This window comes from Leuciscus leuciscus, assembly GCF_965113295.1.
Source record: "Leuciscus leuciscus genome assembly, chromosome: 2".
NCBI classification, from domain to species: Eukaryota; Metazoa; Chordata; class Actinopteri; order Cypriniformes; family Leuciscidae; genus Leuciscus; species Leuciscus leuciscus.
This window is the reverse complement of record NC_138726.1, coordinates 10,958,888-10,982,944: the sequence shown is the minus strand read 5'-3', so window position 1 is coordinate 10,982,944 and position 24,057 is coordinate 10,958,888. Positions and strand designations below refer to the sequence as shown.

Genomic DNA, 24,057 nt, shown 5'->3' with positions numbered 1-24,057 from the left:
AATTTGTAGTCAAATGAAAATACAACAATTAACAATTTCATCTGTATTTTCTGCATCAGAGAAATCATAGACCCCTAAATTTGTTCAATGTCACTAAAGAGGTAGAAGACTCAGATATCCTTCAGCCACATTTATTCACAGGGCCTGAGAGTGTGAAAAAAAAAAAACGTGTTGTGCCAATGACATCATAGACCTTTATTAGTGAATGTGACCGAATCCATGACTTGAGAGCACTTGAGAATTCTGTGAGGTCAAAGGGAGAAATATTTTTAGCTATAACATGTCAGTTCACCCAGTTCAGTCCAACATCTGTGAAGCCAATTTAAATTTTCACTTATGTTTCCATCATACCAATTCTATAGTCATTTCTCTATAATTGGTGATGGAAGAATATGAACATTAATTTGACTGAAATGACCAGCATGCAGTGTCTAGGGGCCAAATGCCTAGTTTAATAATTGCATCTCACCCGGTCATCTGTTTTATCATTGTTTTGGCAAGTAAAAATTGTCTTTACTGAAATACCTCTCCCTGCCAAAGCAATATAAGAGCAGCTATTATCAGGGTAGCAATTATCACAGGGTGAGCTTGTTTAGATGTGTTGCTTCCAGCGAAACATTAGCTGTTTTTAAGCTTTTTAACAAGTGCGCCACACTTGCACTCAAGTAAAAGAGCAATGGATCAAAACGACAAAAAAACTTAAGTATCAATCGTTCTATTTTTTTTCTTCCAGAGAGCATTAAAATACATGTCATTATCACAGAGACAATGAAAGTGCAGTAATTGGAAAAAAGCAAGTAGAGTGTGTAATTAGTGTATTGGATGCAGCTCAGCTCTTCGAGATGTATGAGATAATCAATGAGACCATTAATGCTGATAAAAGCATTCACTATATGCTCAGTAGATCTTGTTCATATTCACATTATAGTCAGATAAGTCATACATTTTTTCTCTGTCACAATAACAGGATTGTACAATACTTTGAAATCGATGCAGGCTAGGTCCATTTTTTCTTCAAAACAAATGACAATAAAATGCATTGTGAAATGCAATAACCCATAAGCGCTGGAATAATTTAATGAGGTATGTTTGGGCAAAGCATAGGGAGGATTTATAAATGGATGTTATTTAGAATTAATAGATCTGTGGGTAGTGCTGCTGATGTAATTATTTTGTAAATAGTTGGATTTCATTTGAAATTCCATTATGGAGATTAACTTGGAGTTAATTTATAATCAGTTTTTTTTTTTTTTTTTACACTAACATAATTAAATTCACTGCAAATTAACACATGTTCCACTGTGAGTATGCTGGGGGAATATAATAAGCTCCATAGCACATACTGTATGTTATCTCATTCTACGGAAATCTGTTTCTCAAGAGTAAAAAACAAACAAATCAAAAAGCATAAAATAAGAAATAAATTCAAATTGTGATATATTAAGTTGCAAATGTGATGTATAAAGTCGCAATTACGAGAAAAGGTCTCAAATACTCAAGATATCAAGTCACATGTGCGATATAAAGTCATAATTGGGAGAAAAGTCACAATTTATTAGAAGTCTCAATTACGGTATATAAAGTCACAGATTAACCTGAGATGAAGTCACACTGTGGGATATAAAGTTGCCGTTATGAGACAAAGTCTCAATAACTCTACAAGATAGGTGACGGTCAAAATGTGAGAAAGTCATAATTGGGTAAAAAGTTCGCAATTACGAGAAATAAAGTCTCAGTTATGAGATATTAAGACACATTCTGAGATAAAAAGTCACATTGTGAGATATAAAAGGTACAACGTAAAATAAAGTCATAATAAATTGGAGACAAAGTCACAGTTTGAGATATAAAGTGTGAGAAACTGTATAAAGTCATAATTGGGAGACATAAAATCACTCGCAATTGTGAGATATTAGCCCCTTTCACACACTTCACTGGTAAATTACCGTTCAGAGATCATGTGAACAGGACCTTTTCAAAAATACCAGTAAATTGTTTCTGGTAATTTGCCAGTATGAGAAGTTGTGACTTTACCAGTAAATTACTGGTATGATGCTCTGTATGAACAAAGAATGAGGATTACTGGTATGAGGTCTGAACACTCTGACATACAGCGGGCTTCTCATATCTTATTTGTGCAAACTTGTTTCCTTCCCTCGCTTCCTTTCCTCGCGTCTTAGCTCCACCCCCTTAGGATACGAGGGAAGAATACACCTATGAATCCTCTCTCATGACTCAGGATAATTTCCGATGATAATTTTCGAAGCTTCCTCGCCTCCTTTGTGGTGCAATTAGAGAATTGAGATTCAAGATGGCTGAGTTCAATCGGTTTCCTGGTCACGGGCTGGAGGACAGAGGAGCAAGGAAACAAGGAAGCATCAATTTGAGTATTGAGAAGCACCCAAGAAGCCTGCTTTGGGCCAATCAAAAAGTTCTTATAGAGATGACGCGGTTACTACGCAATGTTTATGTAACCGGCTCTACTCGACCCGCTCCGAGCGGGATACGAAACCTTGGTCTCCGGCTGGCACTCGAATAAGGAGGCTAAAGACCTCAGCGTCTAACGCCAGTCACTAGAGTGCCTCGAGATCAGGGGAGTAAGGTTCACATTCACAGCTCATACTGGCCTACGACAGTTACACTCACCTCCCTTAACCTCACTCCAATCCAGGTCACGGCACCAAATGTAACCCCCTTGGTCTCCGGCGTGGGAGGCGGGCACTCTAACAAGGAGGCTAAAGACCTCAGCCTCTAACGTCAGTCACTCCCTGTTTACGCGCATAGCTCTTCCTGGCCTATGACAGTTACATTTACAGTAAGTTCCACTGCTTTTTAATAGTTTTTCTAAATGTGCACTAGATCGTCATATTTGACCATTGCGCCGCATCTTGACGCTTTTTCAGCATGTTGCGCTCGAGAACCTCCCTTCTTTTCTATTCATCAGCACTTCGACCCTGTAGTTGGATACTATTATGCGCATCTCTTGTTTTTAAGGGGAAAAAACACGTTCTGTGTGATCACCCCCTTACACCCTTTCACTCGGAAGTAAAAAAAAGTGTCAAATTGAACAAATAGTGTAACTAAAGCGCTTCTCCTCATGCGGGCGGAATGAAGGCAACGGCGCTTTAAACAGCGCATTTGAAGATAATTTCCGATGACTGACATCACAGAATTTACTGGTATTTCGGACAAAACCACTTGAAAGCAAGCCTGCAACCTTAGCCGAAAAAAGGAGACAAGAGGCAGTTTTTTTTTTAATGGATGTCAATGGAGGCTTCACTACGCTGAATAAACCGCTTTTTTAATTAATCGACAGCCTATCGGCTTATCTTTAACGTATTTGCTCTAAAACATTCGTTTTGGATTTATCTATTTTTAGAGTTTAAATGCTGCTTCATAAGAAAAGTCACGGACAATTACAGGTATGATTCCGTGCACTTTTCATTAATTTCTATGGTATCTGCCAACAGTGATTGACCATCGACCGTCGCTCTGAACTAAATTCAATGATGTGAAGGATGTAATGTGATTGGTTTAATAAGGCACATCTGACCCAAGTTACCCGTTACGCTTTCGCCAATGGTAGAGCCATGGACCCTCGTATCTCCCAATAATAAGGCCATCTCTGTTTTGGTGCTGATGTGTAAAAAACAGTAAAAAGCCAGAATGCCATTTCTTGTGTGAACAGCATATTTGTGTGTTTACCAATAAAGTCATTCTAGTAATTTACGGATTTAATTGGATTACTGTGTGAAAGGGGCCATCAAATCACATTGTGAGCTATAAAGATACATTGTGTAGATAAAGTCATTATTTCTCATAATTGCGCCTGTCTCTCCAAATAAAGTCTTAATTACAAGATATAAAGTCATTTTGTAATAAACTGTATAAAGTCATAATTGGGAGACATAAAATGTAAATTATGAAAAACTCGCAATTGTAAGATAAAAAGTCAGAAATTGGCAAAAAAGGCCTGAAACAGGCTTACATTACCCACAATGAGCTTTGTAGGCTTTAGTTTGCTATAATCTGGCTATAGCGCTGTAATACTATTACAGTTCATATGGAAATTTACCACAGATGACTGTTGTACAGACACAGCGGATCATAGTGATTCCATATTGCAGTATTTGCATGGTCCTGTTCACAGTATAGCCTTTGACGGTCATTCATTTGTAATTAAAAGGGCAATTACGGTAGACTATGGTAAAGCAACTAGTAGCCAGAAATTACTGCAAATTCAGGAACATTTAGGCCTCTCAGGCACAAGTTACTCACAGTTAAAAAGTCTCCTTGGTCCTATAGTCCTTGTCACCAGCATTGCTGTGTTTTACAACGGCTGCCCGGCTCCTTTGAGAATATTTCTTTGCTAATAAGAAAAATGGGGGAGAGAGATTCTATTCCTGCAGTCTTTATGGTGCAGTGCATCTGTCATGGAGATCTATGGCTGTAATTCTCATTATTAAGCAGTCAAGCAAAGCTCTGAATTCCTTGCTAGCTAGTGTGGCTCTGTATAGTCACCATGAAGATGTATACCCCACAAACCACAGTGACCAAAGGTGGCGCGTCAATGTCAAAAATGTAATCAGCAATTTGGCCTCATGTAATGAGGTTTTGCGCATCGATCTCTGATCTCTAATCTCTTTGTTGGTGATGTATCTGCCCTTGTTTAAAAATCAGTGTGGATGCAGGTGCCACTGTGTTCCCTTGTTCACCACCGAGTCTTGTTGTGAAGGTGTGGGGCTTAATTAAATTATCTAGTGGTGCTAAAGGAGGCTTGTTAACTTCACTCAAACATACAGTAAGCAGACTTAAAGGTTTGCATAAAATAAGCCATTTTGTGGTAAACGAACAAGATTAAAAACGGATACTCTTCGTGGCTGACAAGGAAATCAATTGTGAATTCACTGTAAAACTGAAATCAGCACACAGGGGATATAAAAGACAAATAAAACCAATAAACTAAATTAGTATTTCAGTTTGGAGGTAAAGTCAATGCTCCAATCTCACTACAGGAACATGCACTGGCATTGTTATAGTGTTTCAGCAGAAGAAGACCATAAGCCTTGAGTCTCTAATGCAGTGAGACCGACTAAATACATATTATTGGCATTACTTTGCATTTAAATTGAATCTACATATGTCAGTAGTGTCTCAAAAGTCTAATTTTGACAAACTGTTGGCTCAGATCATGTGCTCTATTTAAGATTCATGGTCTATAGGGTGGCTATATTATTTAATACTGTGTCTTTTTATTGATAAATCTGTATTAAGAATATATTTTACCGCAAAACTAAGGTCACTGGACATCTTAGGGATGCAGTTGTGCCCTGAACATCAGCTGACCTTGCCAAGGTGAGTCATTACTGTAAAATAAATGGCTTCCAGAGTCTCATGGAGTTCACATTTCTGACACGTTTCAGCTGTGAAAAATGTGTTCTTATTGTTTTTGAAATTTATTTTAGATAACTAAAACTAACACAAGCTAAAACCATTCTAAAAAAATCTTTAATTAAAAAAAAAATACTTTTTTTAAAGATACACTATATAACTTGTGGCCCTCTAGTGGTTTAGAAAACAAAACTGCATGAATTTGCGGAAGAACATTGTTTTAGTTGTGCTTCCGCTCTGCTTGACTGCAGATGAATATGGTTCTCCTACTGCTCATAAAACATTCACCTAGGCTTAAGAGATATAACTAGTTTAGATGGAAAGAATCTCAAGCTGAAAAGCTGAAGACGTTACTGTAACTTTACCCATTAATACAGTAGACACGGTGGTACTTTGCATAAATTCCAGCACAGCGCTACAATAACCATAATGAAATGACCCTTCACAATAGATAATGCTTTACAGTGAACTCTGTTCAATAAGATACCTTACTCACCTGTCGAGTAATAAAAACAAGATCTCCGCATCGCTTTTGCAGCATTTCAAATCCCTCAGTTCTCGCCATCTCCGAAAAGCCAAGTTAACTTTGATTCTTGTTTTATTACAAGCTCTTTCGTGTTCTCTCTTTGCCAGCAGACTCTGGGAAAAACGGGTGATTCCCCAGAGGATTGAGCATGTTTGTCAACCTTTCTCACTCATTGTGACAACTATGCCACTCCCCCACCATATACACTATTTACGGATATGACGAGACATGCACGGCCAAGTGACACATGTACACAATTTCCCTACAAAACATCCCGACAGGTCTAACATATAAAGAATTATAACAGGCTTACCATAGCGAACCAGGGTAAGACAAAAACACATTTTGGAAGGATTGATGATTATTTTTAACAAAAAAAGTTAGCACAGAGAAAAGAAAGAAACAAAAAAAGAGGGCAAAATAAAGAGGCATTAACATTAAACAGCACTGACTAACCCAAATCTAGTGTAAAATCCTTTCTGCATTAAATTGCGTTTGACACGGCTTGAAAATGTATTCATGGAAGCCTGTGTTCACCCTGAGAAGAGACAGAGGATACCTTTGAAAATAGATGAAAGTGAAATGAAAGTACAATAGAAACTGAAATATGAATAATACTTTCTTTAAAAAAAAAACTCTTTAGAACACAGTTCTATTGATGAAGCAGGCAGCAAAAGACATGTGCAATAATTATAGTTTATAATATCTGCTATAGATATTCAGCACTGAAGGGATGGGAGAAAATTTTTTTTTATGCATTGTGATTCTCTCTTCAATGATTATGAGAATTTCATAATTGATTCTGAGTTTAGTTTTTAACCACAGATGCAAGATTGAACTATGTGTGCTCTAGAAACAGCACACACACAGTTTTATGGAGACTTTCTATAGACATGTATATTCTATCCTCAACAGTAACCCTACTCCTAAACCTTCCCATCACAGAAAACTTTCTGCATAGTTAAAATAAAAAACATCACTTAGGTATGATTCATAAGCTGTTTTCTTCATCATGGGGACCAAAAATAACCCCATGAGGACCAGGATTTAGGATATTGCCATCTTTGTGGGGACATTTGTATACCTGGGGTTGTATACCTGAAACACACACACACACACACACACATACACACACCCTTGAACCTTCCATAAAATAATCTTCCATAAAGTTTGAAAAGTAGTTTTACCTTCCAAATGCTTTACAAAGACATCGTTTATGCCATTTAGAATGTATTAGGCCTATATATTCAATACATGAAACTGACTTACTGACAGATGGTTTCTTTCAAATGCACACGTGTGTTTTGTGAATCAGATCGGATTGTGAGGTGCCTAAAGATCCCTAATTAGAGCCCAGTGATTTTAAGAGTGTAACATACAGAGTTAAAGAAAAAATGAGGGTGGGACTTGTCCATGGGGAATTGATTGGATGGTTCTGGGTTGCTTTTGGTCGATCTCATGTGAGTAACAGGTTGTCCCGCCCCCGCCCTGAGAGCTGGATGGAAAGGGCAATTACAGGAACAAGAAACAGAAACAGAAATCGGATGACCTTAAAGAGATTGTCGCAAACCATTTTCCAATGTATGCGGCGGGCAGATGTGACAAATGACACAAGTCTTATGGATGAGTAATAAAATGATTGAAATAAATGAAAAGGACCAAGTGCGCACAGACATATAAAGTGCACTCAATTTATGAGCTGACTGAACACACCACCTCCATTGCTGACAGACCAGTGGCCTTGGCGTTCAGAAAGCCATTAAGCGCTGGGTAAAGGTTAAGAGTTTTTTCTTTCGGTTTAGTCTCCTGAATCCACCATCACAGAACAATTTCTGCACAAATGGGCGCTAAAAGTGGTTAATCTATTCAATGTAAGGATTCATATGAAGACCAGAAAGCATGGGTGCTTCTAAAAATACCCTCTCCATTCTGTGGACTGAAGGGATTTTCATTTACAAACATTAGTGCAAATGAGAAAACTGATTACAGTAACTGTAGGGGCTGGAATGGAAGCGGCTGAAATGGGCTGACTGGAAGCTGCAGTCTGAATCAAATGGCAGAGAAACAATAAAGCTCTGGGCTCCCAAAGGTCTGGGGAAAGGCTCAGATGATTGCATTGTGGCCAAGACGGCAAGAATTTCTGAGATAAGCCTAAGAGCATGTACCATTCATTCTTAATGTTATTTGGCTGAGATATAACCTTGAGGATATGGCAAGCAACACCACTGAAAGCTGCTACCAACAACAAAATGGAAACATATCTTCTTCATACACATTTAACAAGATCACATTCTGTGTAAGAAACAGAAGTATTATTAAGACCTGCCTTACTTGTATTTGTGTTGTTGCACGGTTGTCCAATGATGGGGTTTACAACCATCATTGGCTGTTCAGCCGAGGTATGGTCTTTATAAAGACGCCGCTGGCACTCGACAGAGAGCTCATTTCTCATCGAGTTGAGAGCTCCTTGATCCCGATAATCAAACCTGTGTGGTCCCAATGAAAGTTGTTCTGATTGTTACACAAGTGGATTATGTTCAATTATGTTACAAATATGTTAAAAGATCTTGGAGCACAGGGGTCTCCTGCCTCTTTATTTTGGTGAACTTGTTTGTGCTTTGTTTTTGATCGGGAGTTAAGTAAACCACTTGTATTTTATTTTGATATTTGATTAGGTTATTTAATTTATCACTTTTTTTTTGTATTCATTTGGTTTGTTACTTTGGCCTTTGTTAACACTGAATGACCTGCTCCTTATTCCACTACCTACTTGTTATTCTAATATTACAGTTCTCTCTGCTTAGTTCTCTGTATGATTATCGACCGGAGTGATTTGTTTTTTGGGATTCCACTACCACTGCCCTTTAGAGCGTTCTCTCTATACACCCAGACCCGGGGTGTAATACTCAGATATTGCTATGCCTGTTTGAAAATGATTTTGAAAATGTAACATTTTAAGCATGTAGAAGATGTAACAAGAGTTAAGAAGTTATTTAATTGTATCTTTCATAGTGTTCATAACCTCAAATACCATACAGGAAAGTACTGTACATAACAAGACTCATGAGATGGTTTAAAGTAATCCAAGGCTGACAACATCATCCTCTAATTATTCACTGTATATCCTATTAATTATGCAGCGTTTAATTAGGTTACGTTTAATATCTATTTTGAAACCGCAATGTGGGTTACACATGCAAATGAAATTAAAATGGGCTCTGGATGGCCAAGAAATCTTTTCTTACCCTTTTCAAATACAGTTCTCCACACTTTGAAAATGTACATTTTTGAAATAGAACACAAAAGTAGACATATTTAAAGAATAACTTTACATACAACGTAAGTGACCACATACTCAAAAAGGTCGGTCAATCAATCAATCAATCAATCAATCAATCAATCAATCAATCAATCAATCAATCAATCAATCAATCAATCAATCAATCAATCAATCAATCAAATCAATCAATCAATCTTTGGAACAACATGACCGAATTTTAAGTTTTGAAACTTAAAGATTAAAAACATTTAAAGACAGTGTTATGCAGTCAGACATATAAGAACAACAAAAGTACAACACGTGCTTGTTTTCAGACTCATCTCCTGTGGCTCTGGATTCAAAGGTCAGTGAACTCCGGCACAAGGGCCACAGGTTAAGGTCAGTGTGCTAGTGCTCACATCACTAGTGACTGATGCCATTTAGAGTGTGATACTAATGAGACACAAGCTGGAGGCCATAGGCTCTTACTCAAACTAGGCAAAACGTAACTGAACTCATTAAAAGTTCATGTGGGAGTATACAAGCAGCGATGCTGTATGAAAAAAAGGCATGTGATGGGATTGTCGGCTTGCAGCTGGGCGATTATAATCAGTAATTGCATAGAAGTGTACAGCAGTAGTAGGGGATGCAGAGATCACACAGCACATTGAGACAAATTATACAAAAAAATAAAAGAAACAGCCTATTTTATTGCTTGAATCTAAAACCTTGTGAGCTGCCTATGGAGGCTTTATATAGTACAGAATGCACACTACAGACACAAAGACAACTTCCATGATTAAAAAAAATGCTCAAACCAGCCAAACCAAAATGGTCTGTTTACTGGTTTTAAGCAAGCCAACTTAAATCAACTGAGGCCAGCTTAAATCAGCAAAAAAAATTCTAGACGGGTTAATTATGATGCCTTGTTGAGAAAAATGTTGATAAAATAATATTATTATATATAATATTGAGGTTAAACACCTGGAGTCACATGGATTTCTTCAATGATATCTTCGCTACCTTTCTGGGGCTTGAAAGTGGTAGTTGCGTAGCTGCCAATGAAAGGACAGAAAGCTCTCAGATTTCCTTAAAAAAGATCTTCATTTGTGTTCCGAAGATGAACGAAATCAATAATGAATAATTAATGACAATTTTCATTTTTGTGTGAACTAAACCTTTAAGTCTAGTTTACTAAAATATATAAAAAAACAAAAACAATTCTTTCTTCAGTACAGGCCATCTTCAGCAACATGTATATCTTATAATTAACCCACATTTCTTTAGGACAAAGAATCGATGTCGTGGTGCCAGAAGAGAAGTCTCTTCACAATGGCAGTAAGACACACTCCTTTATAATTGCCATGATGACCTGCGAAACCACCAGTGACTCTATACTCTTCAGGTCTAAATAAAATTGTCAGGAGTAGAAAGTAAAAAACAACAACAACAACAACAACGACTTTTCCCCAATGCAGACAGAAGACAGCAGGAAAGTCGAAGAGTCTCTGAATAAATGAATTATACCAATGAGATTGCATTTGGTTTTCATCCAGCTTCTTTCTCCAAGCATTGTGGAACAATGTTTGTGAGCCATTGATCGAGGAAGATTATTTTCTATATTGTGGAAGTGAGAAAGGGTGTTATGAGAATATGATATGGAGAAGCTGCCCTACTTCCTCTACATTGTCTGGGAGACAGATATCGAGCGGCTGGAATTTAGAGCCTGAGGTTCATTTAAAGTGTCTGCTGAGTTTAAAAGCAAAGACACGATTAATGTTTCATTGAAGTGTGTTGTGTGGTTTCAGTGATGACAGACAATTTGACAAGTGATTGCCAGCTAACCACAGACAATAAATAAAACCTTCAGAGAACAGAACCTAGCGGATATATTCAATATATAATTAGTCATACAGGTGTGTTATTTTCATGTGTTCACTTTAAATGTAAAAATCAAATCAAATATATCTTTAGATACACTCTTTAAGGGATAGTTCTGTAAAAGTGGAAATTCTGTCATCATTTACTCACCTCCATGTCGTTCCAAACCTGTATGACTGTCTTACTTCTGTGGTACATAAAAAGATATTCTGATAAAAATGTAAGTGTTTTTTTTCCCTCACTCTATACAATGAAAGTCAGTGGGGTCCAATGTTGTTTGGACCACAACATCATTCAAAATATTTTGGGAAATTTTCATGCACGTTTAGGGTCTTCCTGTTGTAATGTTAAGTTTTTCTTGCCAGCCCTGCCGTTGTGAAAAAGAGTGTGCTTACTTGTACCAAATACATTATAAATAGAAATACGGTGCACTAATTTTACTATGAATGAGAGAAAGTGTACCAAATACGCCCCCCTCAGCCAGACTGAGAGGCAAAAGAGCTGCTGCGTTTAATAGGGGAAACTGCGAAAATGCGAGTAAAACAAACAATTATCAGTTTAAACTAAAGGTTGGACTCGATATAGTGTTTCTTACAATTTACCAAAAGATCCAGAGATCCATGAATATTGACATGCAACCAGGAATCGTGTTTCCTAACATTTACATGTGCCTGATTTCGACGCCAGGGAAATACATAAAGCAAAGCCTGTGAACGCTTTATATAAATGCAATATAGGTCCATGTGATCACTTATATCAACGTTATTTATATCGTCATATTGTCCAGCCTTAAAACTTGTATCGTTTTTGTCAGTGTTCATTTAAAAACGTCCAATTATGCAGAATATACGATGGTAAATATTTAATTGATGAGTTGAGTTGTCAATACAATATATAACAATACAATATATAGGTATATGATTTTACCCCTAAATTCAGCATATTGACACAAAATGATAACTGCAAATCCACATTTTGCTGTCTTTAGTCCAGTTGTTTCTATGAATTGCAGCGATCCATTTGCTTCTCTGTGCTGTAGCTTTCGGCAGTCTGTAAAAATATACCTCCGATTTCTTGTCAAATCTAGTTGTACAGTCAATCGCAAAGCTCTTTCCCGTTTTAGATGTGTTTTGTGTGTTTTTCGCGGCATTCACGCTGAAAACCAATGCTGCCACTCAGTCTTTTTGCCACTTAGTGGGCGTATCCGCAGTCACTACGGCCGACGGTGATGTAACGCACATACCTTCTATATGGTGGAATAAGCCCTGCCCTCTAAATAAAAAAGCCAATTGGTGATTGGTAAAGTCATCGCATCACTGCAGGCGCCGTTAGAAGCTCCGGCTGCTATAGAAACAGTCAGTGTTCTGAGACGCACGCTTGAAGGCGAGTAAATGAGAGGATTATCATTTGGGATGAATTATTTCCCACTTTTTTTTTTATGGAAATGCATGCTCAGATCACAAACCTATACTAATAACTAGTAAGTACTGCACCACTATCCAAGCTAAGCTATTTCTGACAACACATACAAGGCTGTTTAATAGCAGCTCAGCTGCGAGTCTGTCTATCAAACTGAAGTGATAGGGCATATTAAGCCACAATGAGCTGACATCTTGGATTAAATATTCAGTGTTTGGTCAAGGATTATGTGGGCTCCTGGAACGGCATCTCAGAGGAAGGCTGGAACATGACCTGGTAATAGCTGTCGAGAAACCAAAGAGACGAAACCTACACGACTCATGTCGCAGAGATTGTCTAAATAAACACACAAGACGGACATGACTACAGGCTCAGCCTTCACGCAGTACGATACCGTTTCCTTACGCGAAGACGCACAGTTTTGCAAGTAAACAGACAAAAAGAAATGGAAGCTAGAAACTGTTTAATTGCGAATTATGACCGGTAAGAGCATCTGATCCTCTCTCATACTCAAAGAGAGAGCTTAATGTCAACGAGTTGAAGGATTTTGGCCTTGTGAGACCTCCGCAAATTGCATTGACAAACCTAATCAAATCACTTGAAATCTATAACCATCTACTTTGCTGCATGCTAAAAATGTCTATGTGCACCTGAGAGGTTTGCGTGAGAAATAAAACGTGATAAAGCAGAAGAGAAAGTTCTCCAGATGCTCTCAGGCAAGATTAGAAATATGAAGGCCATTTTTGTCTCTTTTCCCTCAAAGACAAAAAGCAGACGTTGTTCCAGATCCTGTGCCAAGTATTTCAACCGGTTCCCCTAAAAATGGATGATATATTGCAGCGGTGGACGCGTGTGACAGCAGAAAGCAATAAACTGGGGGGAAACAAAAAGGCAAATGTCATTTGTTCACAAGAGAGAGATTTCAAGCATTTAGGCGGTAAGAGCGAGGCCACAATGTGACAAATAGATGGACACAGCCCTCTGGGCTCCATGTAGCTTGAAAATCAGCCTTTCAATTCACAGTCTTCAGGGTCCAAAAGCCTCAAGAAATATGCAGCTCGCACTGTCCTTTCTGTGGGACATTTGAACATTACGGTACAAAATGTAATAGGTTGTTCAAAGTCATTTACAGCAATGAAATAGCAAGAGGTGTTATACTGCTGGTGAGATAAAACAAGGATTTCATTTTCTTTATGATCTTTAATCAAGACAATGGACTATAAAGAAAGGAGAAGACATTTTTAAAGACACTACACGCAAAAAAAGAAAAGAAAAAAAAAGCAACTATACATTTTCCAGTTCACTGGATCTTTGAGTCACAAATACTGAGACATGTGAATTACTAGAGCCCAACTAGTCAAACACAGTTGTCTGATGATATCTTTGCTTTGCAAGGTGAATGCACATTCAGAAACAAAGATAGCATAGCTCACTTCACATATTAAAGGGATGGTTCGGAGTAAAATCAACCTAGGCTCCTTTGCACCATGACCTCGAGCCAAACACCCCCCCCAGAAGCCTTTTTTCCCTTGGTTGAACATTATTAAAGTTAGAGCTTATTTAGAGATATCAACCGAATGGCTTAGTGCAGGCGCTAATGGATCCTATGATGTATCTCGTAAATTACCCCACTAATAATGCCCAGAATGGTACCAAACTTCTACAGTAGTACAAATAGGCTCTGTACTCATAAAACGAGGCATTGGAAAGTTTGTAAGTACATCAGGAGTTTTATAGCACGTCATTATAAAAAAGAAGAAAGACCTTTGTCCCACCCCAATAATAAATAATACCATATACACAATAACTGACTAAGAATTGCAGAATAAGACGATATCTCCAAGGACACAGATTTCCAGTGTCCCTCGGCTGTATTCTACGTCAGATCCAATTAGAATCAGGCTCAGGTCAGACTTTAGAATGGACCGATTCTTTCAGGTCATCGATCAATCCTGATCACTTGAGCAACAGATATTGACATTCAGTGTCTGTGCATTGCTTTCCAAGATAAAGATATAGTGTTTGCCTTCACAAGGGTGGTTGAAATACAAGCATGAATATATTGAAATTATAAATGGCTCCTTAGAAAAGTACAAGATAATCAGTTTTTGGCATTCAACCATAATCATTTCCTTTGCTAATGGTCATATTCAAATTTCCTGTGACATAATAACTTCTCAATTATATCATATTGTGACCAAATTTATACCTGTTCGAAATCTGTATTTTTAAACTTTTTTATTATTTATTATTTTAAGTGTAAACAGAGAAAAGAAAGACTAAAATAAACAAGAACACTATTCTACAACCATGTTTGGACAGATTGTCTGACTGTGTCAGCCGAATCAATACAGCACCGTAACAAGGATTTCAAGTGAAGGCAGAAAGACGTTTCCAGCAACTTAGAGTCAGAAAAGCTGTCAGTCTGTCAGACGATCAATATTAAAAGTCATTTTCTGTGACTCAGCATAATATCTGACATTGGGCTCATTCCAAGAACACATCCTTTCCAGCACGTTTGATATATCCTGGTAATTATCACAAAACAGCTGACATCTGGATTAATTAATTTTTCATGCTTTTGACCCTTAATCCAATTAAATCACTATTTGGCAAATGTTAAGCATTAATAAAGAGAGCAGTATATCTATAGCTATTTACGCAGTGGAAGAGTGTGCAAACACCAGACAAATATGATATAATACTGTTCATAATGATGGAACAGATTGAATGTGAGATTGAATGAGCAAAAATACTGGCAGAAGGAATTTCTGAGTGAACTGATCATACTTTTTATTTTATTTTATTTTTTATGAGCATAAATTTATTGAGCTTTATTCTTAAAACAAGAAAAATGATTTGCCAAAGGAGAAAGAAGCATTAACTTAATTCAAGATATTTGCTCTGAAACCTTAATGTCTTTTTTTGAGTCATCATTTACTTACCTTTGTGTTTTTCTAATGCTGTATGCCCTTCTTTCTTTTTTTTTAGACCACAAAAGGAGAATAATAAAAGAAGAAAAAAAAAAAAGTCCTGCTCACACTCGTCCATATAATGGTAGTGAATGGCACCCAGCATCAAGCTTTTTAAAAAATCTGCAAAAGTATCAGAATGATCGCATGTAACGTGTCATATATTCTAAGTGTTCTGAGGGTATATGATAGGGTTTGGTGAAAAACTAAATTGAACAAAAATCCTGACCTTGGCAATAGTTCTTTGTGAGAAATCAACATAAAATACAACATGAAATATAATGCCTAGAAATCCCCAAAAAGTGTCCTTGTACTTTCTTCACCAAGTTAAATATCTCTGGACCGGAACTCTGTCTAATTACAGTCAGAATGACAGTTGATAAAAATGAGAATAGGATGACTTCTTGTTACGACAAACACAACTGATATATTCACCTCAGAGAAGAAAGTTCATGGATTGTATTCCACTTGGCGTTATCTTCGCATATCCGTGCCAATGACCAACGGCCAAGGAAGATGTTACATTAAATGTAAATAATACATTAAATGTTGGTTTGCTTTTGGGCTTGGTGAAAAACAATATCATATCAAGATCCCTATAAAATCACAAATGCAGGAAGGTTTCTTCAAGAGCCTTGGAGACGTTGCCGCAGTTCTTCTGGATTTAGTCTGTTTCAGATTATTCTGTTTCTTCATGTAATCTCAGACGGACTCAATAATGGTGAGATCAGATCTCCGTGTGGATCATACCGGCTGTTGTCAGACTCCTTGTGCATACAGAAATCTCACTGGATTATTACAATTAAAGGCAAAATTAATGTTTGGAAATGTAAACTGATATTTCCTACTGAAACACTACAGCAAAATATATAACTGGATTAAAAGCATTTCTTTGGGGCGGAAATACTAGCGTGCCTAAGATGTTTGCACAGTACTGTATGTTGAGAGCATTTCCTTCCCCATTAATGGTAGGTAAAGTAATATCGTGATAAATATTGACATTGTATGATATGGAAAAAAATATTGTGATAATATTTTTGGCCATATCGATCAGCCTTACCCTATCCTATACCCCCAGAACACTTAGAAAATATGACATATGTTGCATGGGATCATTCCCTGATACTTTTGCGTCTTTTAAAAAAAAGTGTGATGCTGGTCGCTATTCACTGCCATTATATGGACAAGTGTGAGCGGGACATTTAAAGGGCACCTATTATGCAAAATTCACTTTTACATGGTGTTTGAACATAAATGTGTGTTGGCAGTGTGTGAGCAAAACCACCCTAGAATGATAAAAATCCACCCAGTAGTTTTTTTACTATCTCAATAAATCACAAGCACTGTCTCAGAACGCCCTGTTCTAGATTTCCCTCACTGTGACGTAGAAATGCGCTAAGCCCCACCGACGCGGTTTGATTGACAGTCTGGTTTTGGCATAGACCCCGCCCTCGGTGATCTGCATCCTCCATTGTTTCAACGACAGCCGGTGTGTAATGTCTCATAAGAAGTGTAACTTAGGTGTTCTGTTGTGGGATGTAAGAATGGACATAGTAGTCTTCACTGACATCAGAGCCACTGAAAACGCAGCGGATGGATTTTATTTATGAAGAAACGGCGCCACTTAAACTTCCTTCATTTTCTGACTGACTGTTTAGTGAACGAGGGTCAAAGTTAATCAAGTGTGGATCATTGCCTACAGTTCGCGATTCAACGTCACCTCCAGAAGTAAGTGTATTTTATGATTTTTGAGCAAATAGTCATTTCAATCGATGTCAGTCAGTTCAACAACAAATGCGTCTAAAGCTATTTATTGTCGTCGTCATAGATGTCTCAACAAACAACGTCAGACAGTTTGATGTCACGTAGGCTATCATTTTTGCAGCAATTACAAATGTAAATAAATTAAGGTCTGCTCTATCTCCATAGACAGTAGGCTATATAAACGTCTGTCTCCCTCCCCTTAAGAAAAAAATAAATAAATCGTTTGTACTTAGCAAACGTTATCACAGTATTTGTGTGTGTGTGTAGTTTCAAAAAATTGTGCGAACGTTATCTCAGTTCGTGTGTGTGTGTGTGTGTGTGTGTGTTGCACATCCATAATTGCAAAGGGGACGCGATTAAAACTTTGTAAGTACATAAATGTATCAAATAACCATTCCGAGACGTTTAGTCCATTCTCATTCGTGTCTCTTCATCATCTGGGTCCAGCAGCAGGGCGGGGATATGCAGATCATTAACATTTAAGGTGGTACACTCCAAAACAGCTCTTTTTAAAACAGGCCCCAAAAATGACATTTTCAAATGGTTATAATAAATTAACTGTGGGGTATTTTGTGCTGAAACTTCACAAATGCATTCTGGGGACACTCAAGACCAATATTACATCTTGTAAAAAGGGGCATAATAGGTGCCCTTTAAAAATAAAAATAAAATAAAAAAAAAATCTCCTTTTGTGGTCCGAAAAGAAAAGAAGGCAAAACGGCATTAAAACAACACCAGGGTGAGTAAATGATGACTTAATTTTCATTTTAGGGTGAACTATCCCTTTAAGTATTTCTGCTTAGTAAATAGCCTAGGCTATATCTTTATAGGAAATAGTCTATATCATTGAAAAGAGAATGCAAAGAGAATAGTATATACCATTTTACAGGAACACACAGATTTTTCAGATTATTGATCTAAATGAACTGCTTGACTTATATAATGTATGCTCAAAAAAAGTAAGTAATAACTTAAAAAAGGACAGCTTGTCACAAACACAGAAGACATGCCTTCTATCAACACATGACCCTAATCAACAAGATTTAATGAGGGAAAGTTTTTCTTTCGCGGTCAGTAATTATGATCAAACACTACATCAGTCCCGCCTACAGAAATCTACTTAAACCAGTCCGCCAGAAGTAGTCAAGTCTTCACTGCAGGTCTCTTTATCTTTCAAAAGGGTCACAAATTATGTACACAACACATTCTAATGCATCGTATTCATAAAAAATAAGACCAGCAAAGCAATGCATGCCAAGCTTTGCCATCCGTGGTCTTTGTTGTCAAACGCACCCACACATTCAGACACACGTTCACATGCCGCAGAGATGCACAGGATATTCCTCACAAACACAACCAGATACACGATAATCAATAAACGTGAAATAAAGAAAGGGAAAGAGTAAATAAATAAACTTGTCAAATCAGATAAATCCCATGACTTCTTGCTTGGATTAGCTAGAACAAAACTTCCTCATCCTGAGGTGGCAAATTAACATAAGTGCAAAGAGAACAACTATTAGACCATTCATTCTCTCTGTAACAAACATTTTGTAATAACGTGTCCTTAAGGTTATTTCTTCAAAATATTTTAAATTAAATTGTTTTTTCACAATATATATATAAATAAATAATGAAAGAATGCAAAAACATATCTTGACAAAATAAACCGTTCAACAAGGTCAGCATACTCACTACATGCATTTGTTTTGATGCATTGCTGATTTCCTGCAACAAGCCTATTCATTTCAGAAATATGGCTCACGGCCCAAATTATCTCCACACAATTTGACATTATTTGAAGACACAGTGGGAAAACTACAGCAGGATACTCAAGGACAACATGACTAAATTTGCTGCAATCCACGAAGAAGAGCCCATCTCTCCTTGAAACAGCTGACACATCAATTTATATTTGCCAAATGATGGGGAAAATTTGTTTGCCTCCTCCTAATTGCCAGTAGACTGGGATTAATTGACATGATTAAGGTGATTAGGAAGGAGAAGATAGATAGAGATTATCAAAGGTCAAAACCCGGTTAAGAGATGCCTGCAGGTTGTTTGAGCTGCACTGCCTCAACTTCTACATCAATACCTGTATATAATGTATTTTATACGCCATTGCAAATCCAACAAAGAACAAACCTGGTTTTAACAAGATAAAGAACTTTGGAGGAGGAGGAAATTGCCAATTTTACCTGCATTGAGTGTGCCAGTAATAAGTCTGAAGAGGTACTGAGCAAACTTCAGAATCTCCCTCTTGCATCTTTTCCTGCAGCTGCTCATGCTGAGGTTTCTCTCTCTTCCCGCTGTTTAATCCTCAAAAGGTTTGTAGACAGAGGAAAACTTCCTCCCCGTGGCTGCGCTCCTGCCCGAACCTGCTCAGCTCGTGCGTCTGTGAGAGTCGGCTCATGCGGAGCTGCGCGAGGGGGGTCACTTACTGCCGTTGGGTCATAAATATTTCCTCTGGAGCGCTCGTGTGTCCCAGAGGTGCTGAGCGCTCCCTTCTAAGCGGTCTCCTCTCTTTAGCCGTTCACACTCTTTCTGTCACACACACACACACATTTGTAGTAGAGTGGCTGCTTGTGTGTCTCAGCACCATCTGTGGCTGTTTCAACCTCCACGACCGTTTCTGGGAAGGCGGTGCCAGCGTGGCCTCGGAGCGAAAGCACGAGAGAGAGAGCGATGAGGAGGAGGGGCAGGAGAGGTGAAAAAAGAGAAGGAATCAGCATTGACAGGCGATTATGGAACTGTCGTGTTGCCAGTTACAATGCTACAACACCTCAGAGACGCTCTGGGTGAGGCATCTCTTGAGTGTCACGGTATTGAGGGTGAAAGATTTTTTTTAAAAGTGGAAGAAATGGAGAAAGGGAGGGACGGCGAGGTTAAAGATAAGAGAGACTACAGAGACAGCCTGCTCTTGCCTGAGAGAAAGTGAATGGGACGGAGATATGGGGAAGGAAGATAAAAGTGAAGGTGCAAGAAAGCAAGTGAAAAGAGATCTGGACAGAAAGACAAAGGGACTGAGGTGTGAAAAGCAACGTGACGCAAAGCAACAGACAGACTGAAGGCAATATAAAGAAACGCACAGAGAGAGAGAGAGAGAGAGAGAGAGAGAGAGAGAGAGAGAGAGAGAGAGAGAGAGAGAGAGAGAGAGAGAGAGAGGGGTTAAGACTGATGGGAAACACCTTGACATTTTCGAACGGCAGGTGTTCAGATGGTAGAAATAAAGGTGGAGTTCATAAGGTCAGTCCTGATGACTCACAGCCCGAGGTACTCAAAGCCACATCAAAAGACTGGGACCATGAAAACAGCTCTAGGTAACATTTTACTCCAAAATAAAAGTAAAAAAAAAGGGTTGTTATAGCCTCTTTTCAAAGCTGTGCTCGTCGTGTTCGGTCTTCTGGTTTGCATTTCCACAGCATGAAGGGAAGATCTTACGGATATTTGAATGAGCCGATCATTTTAAAGGGATACTTCACCGTTTTTTCATATTAAACTATGTTATTCCCTTAACTAAGACAAGTTGATACATACCTCTCTCGTCTCAGTGCGTGCACTCAATCGCTCTGGCGCGCGGCGACACTTTGATAGCACTTAGCTTAGCCCAGTTCATTCATTAGAGACCAAACAGAGATGAAGTTAGAAGCGACCAAACACCTCCACGTTATCCCTATTTAAATACAGTTACACGAGTGGTTACACGACCAAGTATGGTGACACAAAATAAAACGTGGCGCTTTTATAAGCGGGTAAAAAGGATAACTATAACGTATGGCAGAATAGCACTTGGGAGCACTTCGACTCGGCGCAGTAAAAGTCACGTTGGTTCTAATGACAGAAGGGAGAGGGAGAGGGGATTTTTCAGGCGTGACTTTTTACTGCGACGAGTCGAAGTGCTCCCAAGTGCTATTCCGCCATACGCTACAGTTATCCTAGAGCGATTGAGTGCAAGCACTGAGACGAGAGAGGTATGTATCAACTCGTCTTAGTTAAGGGAATAACATAGTTTAATATGAAAAAACTGTGAAGTATCCCTTTACGGGGCAGTCATGGCCTAGTGGTTAGGGAGTTGAACTGGTAACCCAAAGGTTGCGGTGGGAAATGACTGAGGTGCCCTTGAGCAAGGCACCTAACCCCTAATTGCTCCCCGGGCGCCACACAAAGGCTGCCCGCTGCTCTGGGTGTGTGTATCCACGTTTGCAGTGTGTGTGTGTTAACTACTCACTACTCTGCTCCTAATGTGTGTGCATTAACTTGGATGGGTTAAATGCAGAGGTCAAATTCCAAGTATGGGTTACCATACTTGGCCGTCACGTGTCACTTTCACTTAAAGACTTCCCGGTCAATTGGCATTTGTTATGACATCCGCTTCAAACATTACAATGCTCATGATAACTTTCGTTAACTCTACAATGAGTAAGTCCACTTCACTGGCTAATTACTCTTCGACAGCTATGCCATAGAAATATACAGGGCTTCCGTAAAAATGGAATTTCAAAGAAAAAATTCTAAAGATGGCTGCGCGGTTGTTTAAAGCTGCATACATGAAAGACAGTACAACAAATATTGCAGCAATGTATTAACAGTATATAGTTTAAAACATAAATAATCTGTAATGGGAATGAGCTTTTATTGTATTATGGCATGTCTAATTTAAAGCTAAAAAGAAATATTCAAAAAAGCATAGGTAAGCACTTAATATAATCACTAAAACTAAAATATAAACAAAAAAGGTCATTCAAAATATGTTAATTGTAATAATTCACTCACCCATGTCATAAACCCATTTATGTTGTTTTCTTTTTTTTTTCGAATGAAAAAAATATACACTTTAGAAGAAATGTTATGCATACAATAATTAATAGTAAACGGGTTGTCAAGCACCAGCAAGAACCAAAAAAACTAAAACAAAAAAACTCCTTTAAAAGCGCCATAAAAATGCACCACTACATGCTCTTCTGTAATTATATATATATAAAAAAAATTGTGATTAGTGATGCACAAAACCAAAAGTCGCCATTTAAAGAATGTAGGCCTAATGATAATGTTTAGTTTTAGGTTACGTTTACCTGATAACAATGTATTAAAATTGGAAATGTTTTTCTTTTGTACAATGTTGTCAAAATGATCCCCACTCGATTAAACGATTAAAATCGTTGTATTATGCTGCCAGGCCAGTAGTTGGCCATGTGACTTTGTAAAGAAACACTATGTGCCCATAGACGCATGCGCATGACGTCATCATTTTCACAAATTCACGTTTGTAGCTTACACAGAGACAATAACGGTATCATTTTTTAAAACTTCAGACACGTTATCAAAATCTCACGTTTTTAGACCCCCAAAAGGCAGCTGTTGTGTAAATAAACAGCCAAAATGCATAAAGTTTTCCGTTACAAACTGTGTTGTGTAAACGGCCCCGCACTTTCATTTTCACTGTGTTGTTCCTGTTTGCCTGTTCTGTTCTCTAGTGAGTTTCCCTGCTTGTTAATCAGTTCCCACACCTGTTCCATTTTATCCTCGATTACACTCCCCATGTGTTTAAAGGCACAATATGCAAGATTTTTACATTATAATATCCAAAAACCACTAGCACAAAGTTATATATTTTGTTGAGCTGTGTACTTACATTATCCCAAACATTTCCAACAATGTTTAAATCCAGAGAAATCAGCTATTTTAACCAGCGTTATGGACCGTTTTTGTGTCGTCTGTCAATGACGTCATATCCACGCTACCCTTGATTTCCGTAGAAATCATGGAAACACCAAAGACGCTTTAATACAGTATATTTTATTAGACAGGGGAGCAACTGTTTGGATATACATTTATCATCAACAGAAAACGAATCATTGATATACAGCACAACACGGCTAGTCTTATTGTTTGAATCACTTGTTTTCTTGATTTTTTTACCATGCCTCAGAGACAACACTATTTTGTCTCTCATACCAGCCACCTAGCGAACGCACAGAGTAACGTTATAACAACTTTCAACACACTCAAATGTATTTAGTATGATTGTTTTAACCATGTAAAACAGAGCTGCGTTACCCCACATACGCAACAAAAAGAGCGGAAGCGGGCGACTGCTAGCCTGGGAAAACCCAGACAACTTCCGGCAAATTTAGATTTGCTCTGCAAGTAGTCTGGCAAAGAGCTCATTCAAGCCCATTTCTAATCCCTCGAAATCGCGGCACCAATCAGAAACGTTGAGGCGGGCTTTACACGATGACGATCGCTCTGATTGATTTTAGGTCTATCCAATTGTGCCCAGAGGCATTTGAGCGACGTCCGTTGGTGAAGCGCAGCAACTTTTAAATGCATTATTATATTAAAATTGCAAACACATGAGGACAGTCTCCATGAAAGACCCACTGGCAGATGAAACGTGCTACTACATTTCTCTCCGAAACGGTAGGAAATGAAATTAGATTTAATAGAGGATTTTAACTGTGACAAGATGATTGACAGGGCAGTTTACGTGACGGGACGCACGCAACAGATCTGTCCGATAAAGATGACGAAGTAGTATGTCCCAAAGCTTGCTTACTTTTTTGCTACACATTCAAAAGTAAATACCTTTTCTTCACAAAAAGAGTACATACTTTTATGGCGTAGTGAAACTTAGGCGAATTGGGACGCAGCATATGGCTTTACACGATGACGATCGCTTTGATTGGTTTTAGGTCTCATTCAAGCCCATTGAGGCCCACTTGCGCCCAGAGGCATTTGAGCGACATCCGTTGGTGACGCCCCTTTGGAAATGAGTTATTAATGAAGCTTTGCCAGACCATAACTCAGTTACTACTGAGAATGGTCTGGTTTTAACCAAGCTAGGC

At 38.2% G+C, this 24,057-nt stretch overlaps 1 protein-coding gene across 4 annotated transcripts in view; it reads right to left on the bottom strand.

Moving 5' to 3' along the window:
• Positions 1–24,057, bottom strand: part of kcnip4a (potassium voltage-gated channel interacting protein 4a) — a 218,301-nt gene that overhangs the window by 128,184 nt on the left and 66,060 nt on the right. The window contains exon 1 of one of the 4 annotated variants that reach the window (XM_082161742.1): positions 19,411–20,196. The exons of the other annotated variants lie outside the window; for them this stretch is intronic. Within the exon in view, the coding sequence (XP_082017868.1) occupies positions 19,411–19,498 (88 nt within the window). The 5' untranslated portion in view covers positions 19,499–20,196. Of the gene's footprint in view, positions 1–19,410; positions 20,197–24,057 lie in introns of those variants that run through there. 4 annotated transcript variants of the gene reach the window in all.